We start from the raw sequence: 19,731 nt of genomic DNA on the forward strand, positions 1-19,731 counted from the left end.
GACCAATTCACGTGGCTACGCACACGTTTTTCCAAACACACTTTTAACAACAAAAGAATTCTCAACATAATAACTCTAACCTATTTTTTAAACAATATATTTTTAATTTGTATTGTTCATTCTTTATCCGACATTTTTAATATCCAGTTTTCTAAAAGAATGAAAAATCAATTCTTTTTTACGATATAAACAATATTTAACTATTTCTAATAGAATTTAACAATAGACTAATTTCTAACATTCCAGTTCTTAACCTTGCTTACAAGGTTCGAGTCTCGGCTTATCCTAATCTCATCTTAACCTATCTAATACTCTTCTTATTTACATGGAAAGGGGACAGTCTTTCCCTGTAACAATTGTTTCTGCGCTGCGAAACAGGTGTTGCCAAGAACTGAACATTTTAACATGCTGAAAGAAATAAACTGTAAGATGGACAGCATTTTGGAATTTGGAATATAGATTTTATCATTTATTTGCATATGCTCTGTAGTCACATTTAATATACATCGAGCTTCATAAATAAAAGGCAATATATAATTGAATAAGCATAAATTTCTATTTTTTTAACTAAAAAATTAAAACGTTGAAGAGCTACGAAGACGGGATTAATTAAATCAATTAAAACAAGTGACCTTTGGTGCTCCAGAATTTATTTTTCCACACCCGAGCATCGCTGGGTACCCCCCGCTAGTATATACATATATATATATATATATAGTACATAATTTCTGTACGTACATGAAAACACACGCACAAAATGAAATGAAAACTAGTTTGTTTTTTTCAAAATTTAACTGCTGCGCAGGGGTGGATACTTTTTATTATTTATTCTTTTGCACTTCGGTCATAAAAGTTCAAAGCACACTTTGTCGCTCACATCTCTGTTGCCACTCTGAAATCTACAAACTCATCTCCTAACTGTGCTGACATCAACTGCATCGGCTTCGGAAACGTTCAACAGGTACCAATGAATGTTGTTCAATTTTTCTCTATGGAGAAATTCAATGATGCAGTTCTGTTTCTGACACATGTCCATGACAGGGGTTGCTTACTTAGAGTCTCATACTGTCAATATTTGCGACAGAGAGATGAGACTTTCAGGTTATGGATCTATAAGTTCAGCAATCTATCTGATCTATCTGGGCAAAATAAAAAAAAAAAAAATAGGAGGCACGCCTATGGAATTGTCTTCCGTTTTCCTGCTTTCCAGCTGACTACAATATGGTTGTCTTCAAGTCTAATGTAAACAAGTTTTTAATGAGCCGTTCCATATAAGTTTACAACTTTACCGAATTTCCATTACTAACGATTACTATATTGTCCAATTTCTACTGTACACTCTTTAACCCTTATCCTCGAGTGGCCTCTTGGCCTTGATAAGTGGTGATGGCTATGTAAAAAAAAAAAAAAAAAAAAAAAAATCCCTTGTGTCCGTAAAGGACAGATCAATTTCTGTAAGAAATCTGTAATTTTTTTTCTTCACTTGAAGCAGTTTTTGATAAAATAAAAAATATTTTAATTAAATAAAAATTAAAAAAAAAAAAAATTAAAAAAAGTTAAATGTTTACCTTTTCACTGGAGAGTTCTGGAAGATAAACGAATGTTGGACACTGGCTGTGTTCAGAATTTGACTTGAGCTTTCGTGAATTTCCAGGGGAGATAATCACTTCAGAAGAGACTGGCTCGGCCATTTCTTTTGTGCAATGGAAAACTGATTTTTTTTTTTATTTATTATTTTTTAATTCTGAAAAATAAAAAAAAGTAAAAAGTTTATTAAAAATATAAATGAAAACAAAAATAATCATCATTATTCCGTAAAGTTATTTGAAGCATTTTAGGACACTAAACACATGAAACTTAGAAAAAAAAAAACACAACCCCATCAAAATAATTACACTAAACAACAAATATGAAGTGCCTTCAATAAGTTCCCATACTTTTTCGTATGGGCACTTTTATTGATAGTACACGCATGAAAATCTAGTTCCCTTCGAAGTAATCTCCTTCGGCTGCAATGCACTTATTGTACCATTACAACAACTTCTGGAAGACCCATGGAAGTCCTCTTGTGTGAGTGTGTCAGTGACCCTCGTCACAGCCTCTTTCATCTCCTCAATTATCTCATAACGACAACCTCTAAGGTTTTCCTTGAACTTAGGGAATAACCAAAAGTCACAGATAGCAAGATCTGGACTATAGGAAGGATGAGGAACTGTCTTGATGCCCATCTTGGTCAAATAGTCTGTAGCAAGGATGGAGTTGTGGACTGCATTCACGCAAATATTCCGCATCTTCAGTTCTTCACAGATAATTGTGTGTACAATTCCCACACTGACATCAAACTGCGCACTTATTGTCTCTATACACACGACGGTTCTTATCCATGAAATTCTTTATTTGGCCAATCAATTCTGGTGATTTGACTTCCTTACTCCTCTGACACCTCTCATCATCCTTCACAGACTTCCTGCCTTCCTTGAATCTCTTGTGTCACTCAAAAATCGATGCTAGATACATGCAAGATGGTCCAAAAGCAGTCTGAAGCATTCTATATGTTTCTGTAGAATTTTTTTTTCAAAATTTAAAACAGAATTTTATCGCATATCATTCTTCTAAAGTGTTGTCACGTCCAGATTGCATTTTTGAAATTCACCAGTTGTGACAATCAGGCTTTAGTAGGGTGTATTCCAATTCCTGCTGTAACTGTTCATTTAAATATGAATTCATAAAAATTGGTCATCACATAAGATGTATAGCAATAACATACTGAATTTTCAAGAGTCTTCGACAAATCTTAATACCTGTTCCAGTTTGGAATCTTATTAAACACATTGAATTGATCAGTTTGACCATCTTCCTGCTGTCATGACAACGTCTTTCTTTCTGATCTTCTCCGAGTACCCTTGGGACAAACTTTGCGCAAATTTTTTGCACGTATTGATACACGATGGTCCTTATCCATGAATTTCTTTATTTGGTCAATTAATTCTGGTGTTCCGACTTCATTACTCCTCCCACACCTTTCATCATCCTTCACAGACTCCCTGCCTTCTCTGAATCTCTTATGCCACTAAAAAACTGATGTTTGATTCATGCAAAATGGTCCAAGAACAGTCTGAAGCATTCCATACGTTTCCAACTTTAAAACAGAATTTTCCTGCATATCGTTCTTCTAAAGTGTCCTCACATCCAGATTGCATTTTTGAAATTCACCAGCTGTGACAATCAGGCTTTAGTAGGGTGTATTCCAATTCCTGCTGTAGCTGTTCATTTGAACCTGAAATCATAAAAATTGGTCAGTCATCTCATGAGATGTATAGCAATAACGTACTGAATTTTCAAGAGTCTATGATAATTTTAAATGCATGTACAAAAAAAAAAATCTGGAAACTTATTGAAGGCACTTCAGATCTTAAAGCGTTAATGGTTCTTTTAAAATGAAGCCCTCAGAGATCTTGGACATTTAGATTTTGGTATTTTTAGAATGATATTTAGGGCATTAACAGTTCTGAGATGTTGATGTTTTTCAGGGGACATAGAGGTATCGTACAATGTAGATACGTCTTCTGATTAAATATGTTTTTAACTCATTTCAAAGTGTTTTTTAACATGTTTATTAACTGTTTGCTCGTATATATATATATATATATATATATATATATATTTTTTTTTTTTAATTACATTTTCACCCCAAACAAGGCACATTGCCACTTTGGTGTAGGGGGCTACTATCAGGGGAAACAAATACTGGGGTACTATGTAGGGATTTCGGAGGCAAGATGTTGGTTCACGTTGCACTTGAACTTATGCATGTCAGTACAGTTGGGGAAGCAGTGACCTGGAATGGAATTCCAAAGTCTAGCAGTTCTGGGGAAGAAGCTACCGGAGTAGAAAGATCTCCTACATCTAGGGATCTCTACAGTGTGGGGGTGGGATTTTGCAGCTTTTCGGGTCTGTCGAGGGTGTTCACGTCGTGGGGGCACAAGTGCTTGCAGTTCATCAGAGCATTCACCATTAAAATACTTGTAGAACAGGCAGAGGGATGCAACGTTTCGACGATGGGACAGAGGCTGAAGCTTAGGTGCCAGTTTAGGGCCTATCAGGTTTGCGACTCTCTTTTGAACCCTGTCAAGGAGCGAGAGACTAGTAGCCGATGCACCAGCCCAAATATGACAGCAATACTCCATACATGGGCGAATGGTTGCCTTATAGAGGTACAGGATACTTTCGGGTGTTAGAAGTTTTCTAGCACGGTAGAGAGAGCCCACTTTTGGGTAGTACATAATTTCTGTACGTACATGAAAACACACGCACAAAATGAAATGAAAATTAGTTTGTTTTTTTCAAAATTTTACTGCTACGCAGGGGTGGATACTTTTTGTTATTTATTTTATTTTTTTTTTTTTTTTGCGAACAAATAAATATCACATGCGGTTATGCGTAACAGATGGTCTTTTCTTTCAACGGCGATTTACAGTACCAATCGAACATAAAAGTTAGTGCTTCTTAGTTATTGGAGCGGAATTTGAAAATCAAAATATTGAATTTCAAGTAAAACCAGTCGTGTTTATTTAATTGTCATGTTGCAATAATGAACATATCCAAAAATTATGAAAAACGATAAGATAGAAAATTAATTTTTAATGAAAATAGTTTTTCAAGGAAATTATCGAAAATTAAATGTTTTGCTAAAAAAAAAAAAAAATAAATAAAATAAACAGGAAAATTCGAAACAGCATTATTTTATAAAAAATTTTTGAATACCTTAAGCCAATTCCAAGCTACTTTCTTGTTTGTTTGTTTGTTTTTTAAGTCACATGTCTAAAACAAATATTTTTTTTTTTTAAATTTTTTTTTATTTTTTATAAAGAATAAATTTTTTTTTTATTATTTAATGATACTTAACCAATTGTAACATGACAATTAAGTAGATAACATTGATTTTAGTTGAAACTAAGGGAGGGGTCCCGGGTGTTTAGGTGGGGAAGGGATTAAAACAACAGTAGCGGCGGGGGGTGGGCGTTGTCCAGATGTTGTAAGGAAACCCGGGGGGGGGAAGAGGGGGGGGGACTGTAAAAAAGTGGTAGTAGCAGAGAGGGGGGGTCAAAACCACAGTAGGCAGAGATGTTTTAAACAAAAAAAGAAAAGAAAAAAAAAAAAAAAAGAAAGAAAAGTGGTAGTAGGCAAGGTAGGCTCGAACCCGTAATACGAAGGAGAAAAAAGGTTAAAGACAATTAAAAAAATGTGACGTCTTAGCCGATGTCTTCATCGCCCGACTGGAAGTTCGGAACATTGAAATTAAGCGTAGTCAATACAACTGATACAACACATTTTGACATTTTTTTTTTTTTACATGGAGGTCACCACTTATCAAGGCCCGGAGGCCACTCAGGGATAAGGGTTATTGTGTGTATGTACGGTTCAATGAGATAGTATTGTAGTAATCATTAGTATTGGAGATTTGATAGAGTGTCTTACTTAAGGGGACGGTTTATCAGGAATTTGTTTATGTTGGACTTGAAGACATCCAAGTTGTAGTCAGGTGGGAAACAGGCAAACGGAAGAGAGTTCCCCAGTCGTGCACTTCTGAGAAAGAAACTCTGCTCATGGACTCTACGTTTTGATTTAGGCACAGATAAAGATTGGAGCTCAGACGAGCACTTGCCATGGAAATAATGATAAAACAAAGACAGGCTCGCAATGTCTCTTCTGTAGGAGAGAGGCTGCAAGGCTGAGAAAAGGGCATCACCCACTAAGCTATGAAGTCTATTTTGTACTCTGTCAGGGCAGGATAGGCTGTTTTTAGCAGCTCCTGCCCAGATGTGGCAGCAGTACTCCATCCTTGGACGTACTTGGCTTTTATACAGATAGAGAATTGCATCAGTAGTGAGATATCTTCTGGAGTGGTAGAAGGATCCCAACATTTTCCCAACGTCCTTGGCAACAGACCAATGTACGTGCTCCATTTCAGATCAGGAGTAAAGGTCAAACCCAAAAGCTTGTCAAAACATGGAGCCTCCCCAAGACGAGAGCCATCCATTTCAATTGATGCCAGATGGGCATCAGAGCGTTGATGATGTAAAGATGAAAGCTTGGTTTTGGATGCATTAAAAGTAACCAACCATCTCTTCCCTCACTGAACCACGTGCTCGAGATCAGAGGAGAAAGAATCAAAGAGAGTTTTGTCATTTATAGCCTTTGATGTATTGCCATAGATGGTCGTGTCATTAGCATAGATGCCAACGAATGATTTAAGTATGTGTTTTGGGAGATCATTGATGTAGATCAGGAAGAGAGTTGGGCCCAAGATGGACCCCTGAGGGACTCCAGCATTAATACTGTGGGCCTCTGATTTCTGCCCATCAACCACTACTCTTATGAACCTATCAGAGAGAAATGATTTAATGATTGAGAAAACATTACCAGTGATACCGTAGCTGGAAATCTTGTGAAGTAGGCCCTTATGCCATACCTTATCGAAGGCCTTTGATATGTCAAGAGCAATTGCCCTGGAAAGGAAGCCTTTGTCAAGAGATTCACTAATCCTATGCGATATAACCATTAGCACATCTGCTGTAGATCTTGTGGAGCGGAAACCATATTATATGTCACTAAGAAGGTTGTTTCTGTTGAGGTGGTTGACTACTTCTTTATTTAATATGGATTCCTACAACTTACTCATGACACACAGGAGACTTATTGGTCTGTACTGAGAGGGAGATGACTTTTCACCTTAATTCTTAAATACAGGGTATACTGATGAGGTTTTCCAGGGTGTTGGAGAGCACTTCTCCTTAAGGCAACATTTAAACAGTTTTGTAAGTATGAGGGCAAGTTTTGGTTGGAGCTTTTTCAGCACCATAACTGGAATGCCGCCAGGGCCAATTGCTTTACTGGAATCAAGGTTCTTGATTAGCTGGGCGACCTCACACACAGATATTTGTATGTTGCATAGCGTGTTGTCTGTTATAGGAGGAAATACAGAGAGTTATGAACATCCGTGGGCTTAGAACTAATTTGAATAATATCGAAGCATTTCTCCTAACACACACCCCGGATATCTTAGCACTAAGTGAGACTAACCTACACTCCTCCATCCCCTCTAACTACTTTAACATGCCTGGATATCTCCCACTCTGCCGTAAGGACTCTAACAGACATATGCACGGACTTGGAGTATATATTCGGAACACCCTCCCCTTGACTAAAGAAACTAAACCAGACTAGGACGATCAAGCCTTTATGTGCTTTAGACTTAACATGCAACATAACATTAGCTACTTTTATTTTCTCTACCGCTCTCCCTCGACCCAGGACTGTACCCTAATAAACAAAGTCTCTGACGGCATAGATACAGCACTTTCCCTCGACACTAGTGCACAAGTGCATGTGTTTGGTGACTTCAATGTCCACCACAGCAACTGGCTTGGATTTTCTACTCACACAGACACAGACTACATATAACTTCTCTATATCTCATTCCCTATCACAGATGGTTACGTTTCCAACCCGTTTCCCAGAACAGCAAGAACAACATGCATCACTTCTAGATCTGTTTCTGACCACATAACTAATGCCCACAGCCCACTTGGGAACGCTGATCATGCAGTGGTAATAGTTGAAATCGCCCTAAACTTCAGAGCCAAAACTGAAGAGCCACTGCTCAAAACAACGAGATATTATAAAAAGGCTGACTGGGAAGCCATCAGGGATCTCATCAGGGACGCCCCATGGCAAAATATCTTTTCACTTCCTGCTGAACATTGCGCAAATGAGACCACTGAATGGTTCAAAGCAGCAATTGAAGCACATGTTCCCACACGGAAATTTTATAGCAAGCCCCACTCTCCCCAATGGTTTACTTCTACTTGTGCAGCTGCAATCGCGCAAAGGCAGCATGCATACCACAAATTTAACCGACATAAGTCCAGTTTAAACAGGCAGAAGTATATAGAAGCCAGAAGTAACTGTAAGAAAGAAATAGCGACAGCTAAGAAAGAATTTACTGAAGCCACCCAAAAACGCATCGAAGCACAGAAATTAGGGACCCGCGACTTCTGTAAAATCTATAACAGTGTAGTAAATGGGCAATCAACAATCCCCCCACTATCCAACAATCATGAGGTTGTTTGCTCTGAAACTGAGAAGGCTAACATGCTTGCCAGTCGGTTTGCCTCCAATTCCACACTGGACCCTGCCAACTACCCCCTGCCTGACTTTCCTTTGCGGACAGACGCCACACTAGACGATCTGAAAATCACCCCTTCTCAGGTGCATGCTATCATCAGAAATCTTCACACTGCAAAAGCATGTGGACCTGATCTCATCCCGGCTGTGCTATTAAAAAAGTGCTCCGCCAAAGTAGCTCCAGTTTTCTCCAAACTTTACAACAAATGCCTTAATGAATCTTGCTTTCCTGCCTGCTGGAAAACTGCTTCTGTAGTACATTTTCAAGAATTCTGGTGAAAGAACTTACCCAGTTAATTATCGCCCCATTAGTCTCCTCTCACTTTTCGCCAAAATATTTGAGACCATAATTAACCAAGCTCTACTGCATCACCTTACAGATGCTAAACTTCTGACTGACCAACAATATGGATTTAGACAAGCCCGTTCAACAGTAGACATCCTAACTGTAATCTCAGAACGTATATACCAGTCACCGGGAAAAGCGGGGGAGGGTAGAGCGGTAGCTCTAGATATATCTAAGGCTTTTGACAGGGTATGGTATGGCATGAAGATCTTCTCAGGAAAATCAGATCATATGGTATCACTGGAAGAATACATGACATAATTAAATCCTTCTTAGATAAGAGAAAAATCCAGGTTGTCCTCGACGGTCGTACATCTAAACAATACGATATAAATGCGGGAGTGCCTCAGGGGTCTATCTTGGGATCTCTGTTATTCCTAATATTCATAAATGACCTCCCTGACAAAATTGCCTGCAAGATGGGTATATATGCTGACGACACCACACTCTATAACAGACACGACAGGAAAACAAATGAACACATATCTAAAGAAATGGCAGAAGCACTAGAGGATGACCTCCAATCTGTAGTGGAATGGGGACATAAATGGATGGTCACATTTAATGCTGCCAAGATAAAACTCGTTTCCTTCAATAATTACAAGAAACCTTCTCTACCACCAATAGCAATGGCCAATGACTCTTTATCTGAAAGTACATCCTTTAAACTCCTCGGCCTAACGCTCTCAGGAAACATGAGTTGGAAAAATTACATTGAGAGTATCGCCAGGACCGCTGCGAAGAAGGTAGGTTCGCTCTACCGTGCTAGAAAGATACTAACGCCCAAAAGCATCCTATACCTCTATAAGGCCACCATTCGCCCATGTATGGAGTATTGTTGTCATACTTGGGCTGGTGCATCTACCACTAGTCTCTCACTCCTAGACAAGGTTCAAAAGAGAGTCGCCAATCTGATAGGTCTTGAACTGTCATCTAAACTTCAGCCCCTGTCCCATCGACGAAATGTTGCATCTCTCTGCCTTTTCTACAAGCACTTTAACGGTGAATCCTCTGACGAACTGCAAGCACTTGTGCCCCCTCGACGTAAATACCCCCGACAAACCCGACAAGCAGCTGTCCCACCCCTTCACAGTAGAAATCCCTAGATGTAAGAGAGCCTTCTACTCCAGTAATTTCTTCCCCAGGACAGCTAAACTTTGGAATTCCCTGCCGGGTCCCTGCTTCCCCAACTGTACTGACATGCAGAAGTTCAAGTGCAAATGTAATAAAAGAAGCTATATTTGTATGTTGCATTGCGTGTTGTCTGTTACAGGAGGAAATACGGGGAGTTGATGGCCTTCGTCACATAGGATAGAATTAGCTGCAAAGTTCTTGGCAAATAGTTTGGCCTTGTCTGATGCTGACGAGATGACCTCAGATCCATTGATGATGGTTGGGATAGAACACACACACTTCTGTTCAGGATTGTGTTTGCTATTTGCCAAAACTGGTGGGAACCAAGTCGCTGCTCAGCTACTTTGGATTTAACAGACTGAGCATATAGCTCTCTTGCATTTTTTATTACTCTTTTACAGTGGTTGCTGGCAGTCCTGAAAGCAGCTTTAGTCTCAGTACATCTATTACGTTGGTAGCTATGGAAAAAGTGATTTCTGTGCGCGATGGCAGCAGCACATTCTGGGGAGAACCATGGCTGGCTGTTAGGTTTTTGTTGGAATTTTTTAGATGGTATGAATCGGTCTATGCCTACAATTAACCATTCCGTCAGGTCTGATACTATAGAGGACACATCCTTTTTAAACATGGAATGCAGAGGTAGATCGGATATGAATGTAAGGAAGCTATCTCAGTCAGCCATAGAGTATCGATATACAGTAGTTTCGGGCACATGGGTGGGTTCGTGAACAATCTGAGTGAGGTCATAGGCAGTGGCAAAATCATGACGGAACTTCCCTTCGTCATCGGTCTTATTTTATCAAATTGGAAAGTCTGGTTAAATTTTAACTCATTTAAAAAACTGGTTACGTATTAAGTTTAGACTAGCTAGAATAATGGTTACTTTAGAGAGAAAAAAAAAGCCGCGTGTTTTGGAGTTCAGATAATATGCAGGTATAATTTGGGAAAAACATAAAACATAATCTCAGTTTCATTATGTTTTTTTTTTATTACATTTTTTTTTTTTAAAAGAAATTTAATGCTACGTTTAAGAAATTTAATGATACGTTTAATGCCTAATTTCTGTTTATAATAAATAAGAAATCAGCATTAATAAAAATATAATATGCATGCATATTTTATAATCGGGCAACGCAGAACAGCTTGCTAATATATATATATATATATATATAGGATTGATATGTAGTTTGCTTGAAGCATTGTGTGGGATAGGTATGTAAAAGAGATTTAGAAGGCTGTCACAATGCGAGGAATGAATTGTAGTCGCTGTTGGTAAGAGGAGACGAGAACAAGTGGCGATTTACAAATCAATAAGTACATATATATATATATATGTTTTATTATTATATTTTTTTTTTATATATATATATATTTATTCAGTTGAATAAATATATATATATAAAAAAAATAAAAAAATAAAAAATTAAAAAAAAATATATATAATAATAAAACATATATATATATATGTACTTTTTGATTTGTAAATCGCCACTTGTTCTCGTCTCCTCTTACCAACAGCGACTATAATTCATTCCTCGCATTGTGACAGCCTTCTAAATCTCTTTTACATATATATATATATATATATACACACACATATATATATATAAATTCATCTGTCATCCTTTTTAAAAAGATGGGATCACCCGATTGTTGAGGACAAAATTCAAGCAAGCAAGCCCGGATAGTCTACAGAGTTTTATAATTAATTTATATTAAAATTTCAGTAAATAATTTTGGTTTTTAATAAAAAATAATTTTTCGACTTCTGAACTTCACCGTAATAATGATGACAAAAATAGTACCTTTATTTTAAGTAACTTTTTTTTTGCTCCTAAACAAATAAATGTCGTATGCTCGTATGAGTAACAGCTGGTCTTTTTCTTCTTTTTTTTTCTTTTTTAACGGCGAAAATCATCTCCAAACACAAAAGTGCAGCGTATTATTAAGTCCACACGTGTTCGTTTATTGAAAACTAGCAGGGCGCCCGGCATTGCCCGGTTATAAAATATATTTTGATTAATGAAGATTTCATATTTATTATACTAGCGAGGGGTACCCGGCGTTGCCCGGGTGTTTGGAGGTATGTGTGGAAACTCCGGGGGTGGGGGTGGGGGTTAAAAAAATGTTTTGGTAGGTAAGGATCGAACCGGAACCATTGAGGCAAAGTTGTAAATTAAAGTGTGAAAAAAAAAACGTGCGACGTTAACGATTGCCCCACCGCGAGATGCTAACGGAAACACGTTTGAATTTATTTAATTACTTGGATTTGGCAGGTGCCTGTTTTAATGAGTTAATGAGGTCAAGTTTGACTGCGGGATAGTATTTCATTTACTACGGGAACGGAACGCTTCCCAAGATGTTATAGGAAAAAGACTAACCCACGTGCGGCGAGCGACAAATATTGAATATTTATCTTCCCGAAATCGAGCAAATTAAATAGACAGGCGAGCTTCGTTGTTAACTGTGAGATATTACGATTTATATGTGATATAAAAAGTTTTAAAAAGTTGTGTACCGATCGACCGCTTCTCTGAAAGAAGCCTTTTGTAGACATACAGAAAAAGCGAACACACATACATACATTTTCGCTTTTATATATATATAGACTATATTGTACCCAATATATAGCAATGATTTAAAAAATTAAAAAAAAAAAAAAGAATGACTCGTGTGCGACCAGCTAGAATCGAAACCAAAACGTTTAGCTTATGATTTACTTTTTCCTTTGACGTTAATGCCTGAGCTATAAAGACATGTTTGCTGCAAGGCTAAAATGCATGCATATTCGTAATGCTGGAAAATTCCACTTCTTTAATTTTCACACTTTTGCAATGATTTCCCCCCAGCTAAAACCCAAATATAAAGGCTTTTTTTTTTGTTTTTTTTTTTACACAGTGATCACCACTTATCAAGGCCTGGAAGCCACTCAGGGATAAGGGTTATTGCAAGTACATTACGTTAGTGTGGAGATTTGATGAAGTGTTTACTTAAGGGGGCGGTTCATTAGGAATTTGTTAACGTTGGACTTGAACACATCCAAGTTGTAGTCCGGTGGGAAGCAGGCAGACGGAACAGAGTTCCACAGTCGTGCAGTTCTAAGAAAGAAGCTTTGTTCATGGAATCCGCGTTTTGATTTAGGCACAGATATAGAGTGGGGGAAATTTTTCACAGTGGATTCAGCTAGATGGGTGTTTTTCGTGAAAGATTGGCGAGGGGGGACCAGAGATTGGAGTTCAGACGAGCACCTGCCATGGAAATAACGATAAAACAAGGATAGGCTTGCAACGTCTCTTCTGTGGGAGAGAGGTTGCAGGGTAGAGAAAAGGGCATCCCCCACTAAGCCACAAAGTCTATTTTGTACTCTGTCAAGGCAAGATAGGCTGTTTTTAGCAGCTCCTGCCCAGATATGGCAACAGTATTCCATCCTTGGACGTACTTGGCTTTTATATAGATAGAGAATTGCATCAGTAGCGAGATATCTTCTGGAGCGGTAGAAGGATCCCACCATCTTTCCAGCGACCTTGGCAACAGACTTCATGTACGTGTTCCATTTCAGATCAGGTGTAAAGGTCAAACTCAGAAGCTTGTCAAAACACGGGGCCTCGCCCAGACGAGACCCATCCATTTCAATTGATGCCAGATGGGGATCAGAGCGTTGATGATGTAAGGATAGGAGTTTGGTTTTGGATGCATTAAAGGTAACCAGCCACATCTTCCCCCACTGAACCACGCAGAAGAGAGAGAATCAGAGAGAACTTTGTCATTTACAGCCTTTGATGTGTTGCCGTAGATGGTCGTGTTATCAGCATAGATGTCAACGAATGATTTAAGTATGTGTTTAGGGAGGTCATTGATGTAGATCAGGAAGAGAGTTGGGCCCAGGATTGACCCCTGAGGGACTCCAGCATTTATATTGCAGGCCTCCGATTTTTGTCCATCTACCACTACTCTTATGAGCCTATTGGAGAGAAATGATTTAATGATTGAGAAAACATTTCCAGTTATACCGTAGCTGGAAATCTTGTGAAGTAGACCCTTATGCCATACCAGTTTCAGATGGGTTTGAATACCCTATATATAAACTTTCATGTCTGTAGACCAAAAGCTGACAGGAGTTTGTAGGCAAAATTTTTTAAACAAATATATATACGCATACAGATAAACAGAAAAAAGGTCTGCCTTTTTTCTTCTTGGTCTTTGAGCCAAGTTCTTTTTTCTGTTATCAAAGTGTAGTATCTGTTCCGGCAGATACTGCAATCAAAGTTATATATGGGGGCAACCCTACATATAAGGCCATTGCTTTTGAGCAATCAGTTTTGGTCAATGTAGAGGAAACCTTTCGTACCAATTGTCACTATCCAGTTTCCTCCCGGGGGGAGCTGATCTCCCTCCCCTCACTCTCCACATTAAAAAATGGCCTTGTGCCTAATTTGCTCAGTGGGGAAGCAAATAAATAACTAAATAAATAGAAAAAAAAGTGTTTTTAATATGAATATCAATACACAAAAAAAAAAAAAAATCAAATTTATAGGAGTATAGATATGTTTTCAAACCAGATAAGTAAAAAGACCATTTACCTCTTAGAGCCGATATTGCCCAGGCTTGAATGATGATCAACAAACGTTTCACACACGCAGATTCCGTATATATTATAATACAGTCAACTCTCTATCAATTATTTCATATGATATCGTATCCAACTTATAGTTGAGAACACATACATTAAATCTGTTGCCAAGGCCACTGGAAAAATGGTGGGATCCTTCTATCGATCCAGTAGATATCTCACTGTTGATACAATTCTCTATCTATATAAGAGCCAGGTACGTCCAAGGATGGAGTACTGTTGTCACATCAGGGCAGGAGCTGCTAGAAAGGACTTATCCTGCCTTGATAGAGTTCAAAATAGACTTCGTAGCCTTGTAGGGGATGTCCTTTTCTCTTCCCTGCAACCTCTTTCTCACAGAATTCTCACATTTCTCACATGTTGCGAGTTTGTCTCTGCTGTATCGTTATTTTCATGGCAAGTGCTCGGATGAGCTCCATTCTATGATCCCCCCTTGCCAAACTTTCACCAGAAACACCTGTCTAGCAGAAAACACTATCACTAATTTCCCGCACTCTTTATCTGTGCCTAAACCTAAACGTAGGTTCCATGAACAAAGCTTCTTTCTTAGAACAGCACACCTATGGAATTGTCTTCCGTTTTCCTGCTTTCCAGCTGACTACAATATGGTTCTGTTCAAGTCTAACGTAAACAAGTTTTTGATGAGCCGTTCGATATAAGCTAACAAATTTACTGAATCTCCATTACTAACGGTTACTATATTGTCCAATTTCTACTGTACACTCTTTAACCCTTATCCTCGAGTGGCCTCTTGGCCTTGATAAGTGGTGATGCCTATGTAAAAAAAAACAAAAAAAAACTAAGCATAGGTCAAACTGATACGACGTTTGGGAAATAAACGAGTTTACACAAAAGCAACAGGAAGATATGTTGTGTAAGATTAGCTGGGGTCAAATAGGTTGAATAAAACAAAGAGACATAAGTGACAAGGCACATGACGTCACGGATATCGAGGTTGACAAAGAAACTTTGACTTCAGTCAGCCTGGTTATGAACGGACATGGACAGATCGCTAATAATGCTGTAATAACTAAAAGGAGAGCTTTGATAATCGCCAAGAGTGAAATGCCCTCATGAAAATCTATTCACAGTGTCCACTTGTTTATTCTCAATAAGATAGTTAACAAATTCGTGAAGCGAATATTAATCCTTTTTTCTTACATGTAAGAGCTATTTATATCCAGAATAAACTTGTAATTATCGCACAATAGCCCTCTTCATTCCCTTCAGCAAAATCTTTGAGTCCTTAATCAAGCACTTGTTCATGACCTCATAGAGGCTAAACTTCTTTCCGATCAACCGTATGGATTTAGGCAAGCCTATTCTACTGTAGATATCCTAACTGTAATCTCTGAACATATATTGGTGCTCTACGGACAAACTTATCTTTAGTTGTCCTTTGAATACTAAATATTTTCATTTAGTAGCCAAATAGAAAAGTTACTAGCCAAACTCACATGATTTTTAGAATATGAAATCTTCGTTCTGTGACGAGTATGTACATCAAAGATTTTTTTTTAAATAAGTGTAATTCTAAATATACAGCAAATTTTATGTTGATATGTGAAGGTATGAACATTATAATTTCTTCAGATATTTTTTTAAACCACCTTCATTAAAAAAAAAGTTGAAAAGATATTTTTTTAAACCACCTTCATTAAAAAAAAAAGTTGAAAAGATTTTTTTAAACCACCTTCATTAAAAAAAAAAAAAAGTTGAAGATATTTTTTAAACCACCTTCATTAAAAAAAAAAAAAAAGTTGAAAAGATTTTTTTAAACCACCTTCATTAAATAAAAAAAAAAAAAGTTGAAAAGAAATTTTTTTAAACCACCTTCAATAGCTCTTAACATATCTAAGGCCTTTGAAAGGGTATGGCATGATGGTCTTCTTCACAAAATTAAATCATATGGTATACCAGACGAATACTAAACATAATCGGTACTTCTGCAGTTTAAAGCCCGTTTTTCTGTGAGATTCGCTTAGCAATGCCAGCGAACAATGGAAACCCCCAGATTATACTGAGTGAGCAAAAAGAGATGCGAGCAGACGGGAAAAATTGGAAGTGGAAGAAAAAAAAAGGAAAGAAAAAAAGGAAAGAAGAAACTGGAAGAAAAAAGGAAAGAAAAAATTTGAAGAAAAAAAAGAAAAGAGTATCGTTGCACTTCTTCAAGCAACAAGTGAGCATTTTTTTTACGACCTGCCCCAGCATAGTATAAATACCTCCAACCTCCCCATGTTAAGAACGGCTTTCGGAATAAGCACCCCTAACCTCCCTATATTAAGAATGAGAGTATCCTGTACCTCTACAAGGCCACCATTCCTCCATGTATGGAGTACTGTCGTCATATTTGGGCTGGTACATCTGCTACTAGTCTCTCACTCCAGTCTGTTGTGGAATGGGGGTCAAAAATGGATGGTAACATTCAATGCTGCCAAAACTAAGCTCGTTTCCTTTAATAATTACAAGAAACCTTCTCAACCATCAATAGCTATGACTAATGATACATTACCTGAAAGTACTTCGTTACAACTTCTTAGCTTAACGTTCACGGGAAACAGGAGTTGAACAGATACATCGAAAGCACTGCCGCCACTACTGCAAGGAAGGTGGGCTCCCTCTACCGTGTTAGAAAGTTGCTTACACCTGAAAATATCCTGTACCTCTATAAGGCCACCATTCACCCATGTATAGAGCATTGTTGTCACATTTGGGCTGGTGCATGGTAACATTCAATGCTGCCAAGACTAAGCTCGTTTCATTTAATAATTACGAGAAACCTTCTCAACCAACAATAGCCATGGCTACAGGTACATTATCTGAAAATACTTCGTTCAAGCTCCTCGAAAGTACTTCGCTCAAGCTCCTGGAACATGAATTGGAACAAATACATTGAGAACATTGCCAAGGCTGCTGCAAAGAAGGTGGTCTCTCTCTCTCTCTCTTCCGTGCTAGAAAGTTATTTACGCCTGAGAGTATTCCTGTACATCTACAAGACCACTATTACTTGGCCTTTGGGCCACTTAATTTTGTTGAATTGAATTTTTTGTACGTTTTTTATGTTGAATTTTTTCTTTCTCAATAAAATATATAAACAAGATCAAAGTATAGTATCTGTTCCGGCAGATGCTGCAAGCTATGACTAGCAAAGACCAGATGTGGGGGCAACCCCACATGCCTGACCTTTAACCAGCTCCCATTTCCCACCTCTCGGGAGCTGGTCCCCTTTTCCCTTCCCCCTCCCTTCACTCCTCACATTAAAAATTGGCCTTGTGCCTAATTTGCTCGGTGGGGGAGCAAATAAATACCATCTGTTCTTCAGATGCTGCACTTCCATTTCTTGTTCTCTTTCGGTGGAGGAGAAATCCTTCACGACTGAGACAATTTTTATTTTTGTACCTTTTCTCCACGTTAAAAAACAACCCTGGTGTCTAACTCTGTCCCGTGGGGAGGCATAGTAAATAGGTACAAGACCACTATTTGCCACTACATGGAGTATTGTCGCCACATTTGGGCTGATGCATCTGCTATTAGTCTCTCACTCCTATAGAAGATTTGGAAAAGAGTTGCCAATCTAATAGGTGCTGCGCTGTCAACCTAACTCCAATCTCTGTCCCATCAACAAAATGTTGCATCACTGTGTTATTTTAATAGAAGGTGCTCCGACAAACTCCAAGCCCTTGTAACCCGTCAATGTAAATACCTCCGACTAATCAGATAAGCAGCAAAATCCCACCCCTACACTGTATGGGATCCTTAGATGCCATAAAGTCTTCTAAAATAGTTTCTTTCCTTAAACTGCTAGACTTTGGAATTCCCTTCCGGATCACTGCTTCCCTGAATGTACTGACATGTAGAAACTCAAATTTAATGTGAACAGACATCTTGCTGTTCAACTCCTCACATAATTTCTCTGCAAATTTTGTCTCAAATAGTAAACCCTTACGTCCAAGTGACATTGTCCCTTGTTTGGAATGAAAAAGCAGTAAATATATATAAATATACGTATAAGTAAATTTTTTATTTGGTTTCCACCTTAACATTTTCCTTGAAAATCATGACTTGTAAAAGTTTTCGGGTATGCTGAAAACGAATATCGTATTGAAATTTTCCGCAAATATGTAGTTTTCCGGATATTAAACAATGCACTTGCTTATGTTAACAGTGGTGATCATTGTTGTATGCACAAGTGCGCACATATTTTTTAACAAAATTATGCGATATTCGTTTGTAGCATACTCGAAAACCTACAAAAGTCATCATTTTAAAGGAAAATGTGAACGTGGAAATAAACAAAAAATTTATGGTGCATTTATTGATTTCAAGTTTAATTAAAGTTTTATGATATCTGGTTTTATTAAATTGTAAGGTACAGAATACCCTCTCCATGGCTTTCTAAATAATAACATTATTTCAGCACGAATCAATAAGTGGTACACTAGTGCCAAATTTACTATATATATATATATATATATATACTAGCATTTCAGCCCGGAGTTGCCTGGGTGTTTGAAGATGTATGTTGAGCAAAAAATATATATATATATATATATATATATATATATATATATATATATAAAAATAGTAGTCAGAAAGCAGGCTCGAACCCGTACCGCGAAGGAAGAAAAGAACGTGAAAAAAACGTGACGTCTTTGCTGTTACGACCACCGCCAAACCGGAAGTGATATAGGTTTAAATTAAGGCTAGACAATCGAAAAGAGGGGATGACTTAAAAATATCGGTGAAAAAAGCAACCCCTACCTGTAGAAAAGTGCCCAAGTTGAGGGTGAAGAAATTAATGTTTTGGCTAATTTTTCGGTATTTGTCGTCTGAAGGGTCGAACTTCAAAATGATACCAATCTTGTGAAAATCTGTCGCCTCTGTTGAACGTTTTAGGCAGACATGCAAACATACATACATACATACATACATTTATATATTGGTAGCTCAAATTTTCGACCCAAACCGATTAAAAAGTTTGCTCTATCTCTGAATACCCTTTATGTAAAAATACAATTGTTGTACATGGCGCCCAATATGGCATATTTTGGGACCTCGTGGTCTCTAGAAGAAATAGGAATAAATTCCTATAACCAAATATATCATGCCGAACACAGTAGAATATCCTCATTGTGTAGAATAAGTTCAACAATTATGTGTTCAAGTCAAACCCATAGTATCGCTTTAAACAAACATTGCAGCAGCCATGGGCAAGTAATCTAAAGGTGCTTACACTTTATTGCTGAAACTGGAGACGCCATTTTATTTCACGCACCTGCTGTTGCTGTCCAAATCCAAGGAAGAAGTCAGTGTTTTAAACTATGACCGAAGTTAGAAATAAATACAAAAAAAAAAACAACAAAAAAACTAGATATTAATTACTTCCGGAAAGATCTATGAAAAAAAAGTAAAGAAAGTGAAAGAGAACATATAT

At 37.7% G+C, this 19,731-nt stretch overlaps 1 protein-coding gene across 4 annotated transcripts in view; it reads right to left on the reverse strand.

Moving 5' to 3' along the window:
- Positions 1-19,731, reverse strand: part of LOC145267030 (allantoicase-like) — a 147,224-nt gene that overhangs the window by 81,828 nt on the left and 45,665 nt on the right. For 3 of the 4 annotated variants that reach the window (XM_080122967.1, XM_080122966.1, XM_080122964.1), the window contains exon 2: positions 1,569-1,744. In XM_080122967.1, coding sequence (XP_079979093.1) covers positions 1,569-1,691 — 123 coding nt within the window. In that variant the 5' untranslated portion in view covers positions 1,692-1,744. Of the gene's footprint in view, positions 1-1,568; positions 1,745-19,530; positions 19,614-19,731 lie in introns of those variants that run through there. The other variant, XM_080122965.1, reaches the window with a different exon arrangement.

The sequence above is a fragment of the Euprymna scolopes genome, chromosome 42 (genome assembly GCF_053919585.1).
Source record: "Euprymna scolopes isolate OS-2025 chromosome 42, ASM5391958v1, whole genome shotgun sequence".
Classification (NCBI taxonomy): Eukaryota; Metazoa; Mollusca; class Cephalopoda; order Sepiida; family Sepiolidae; genus Euprymna; species Euprymna scolopes.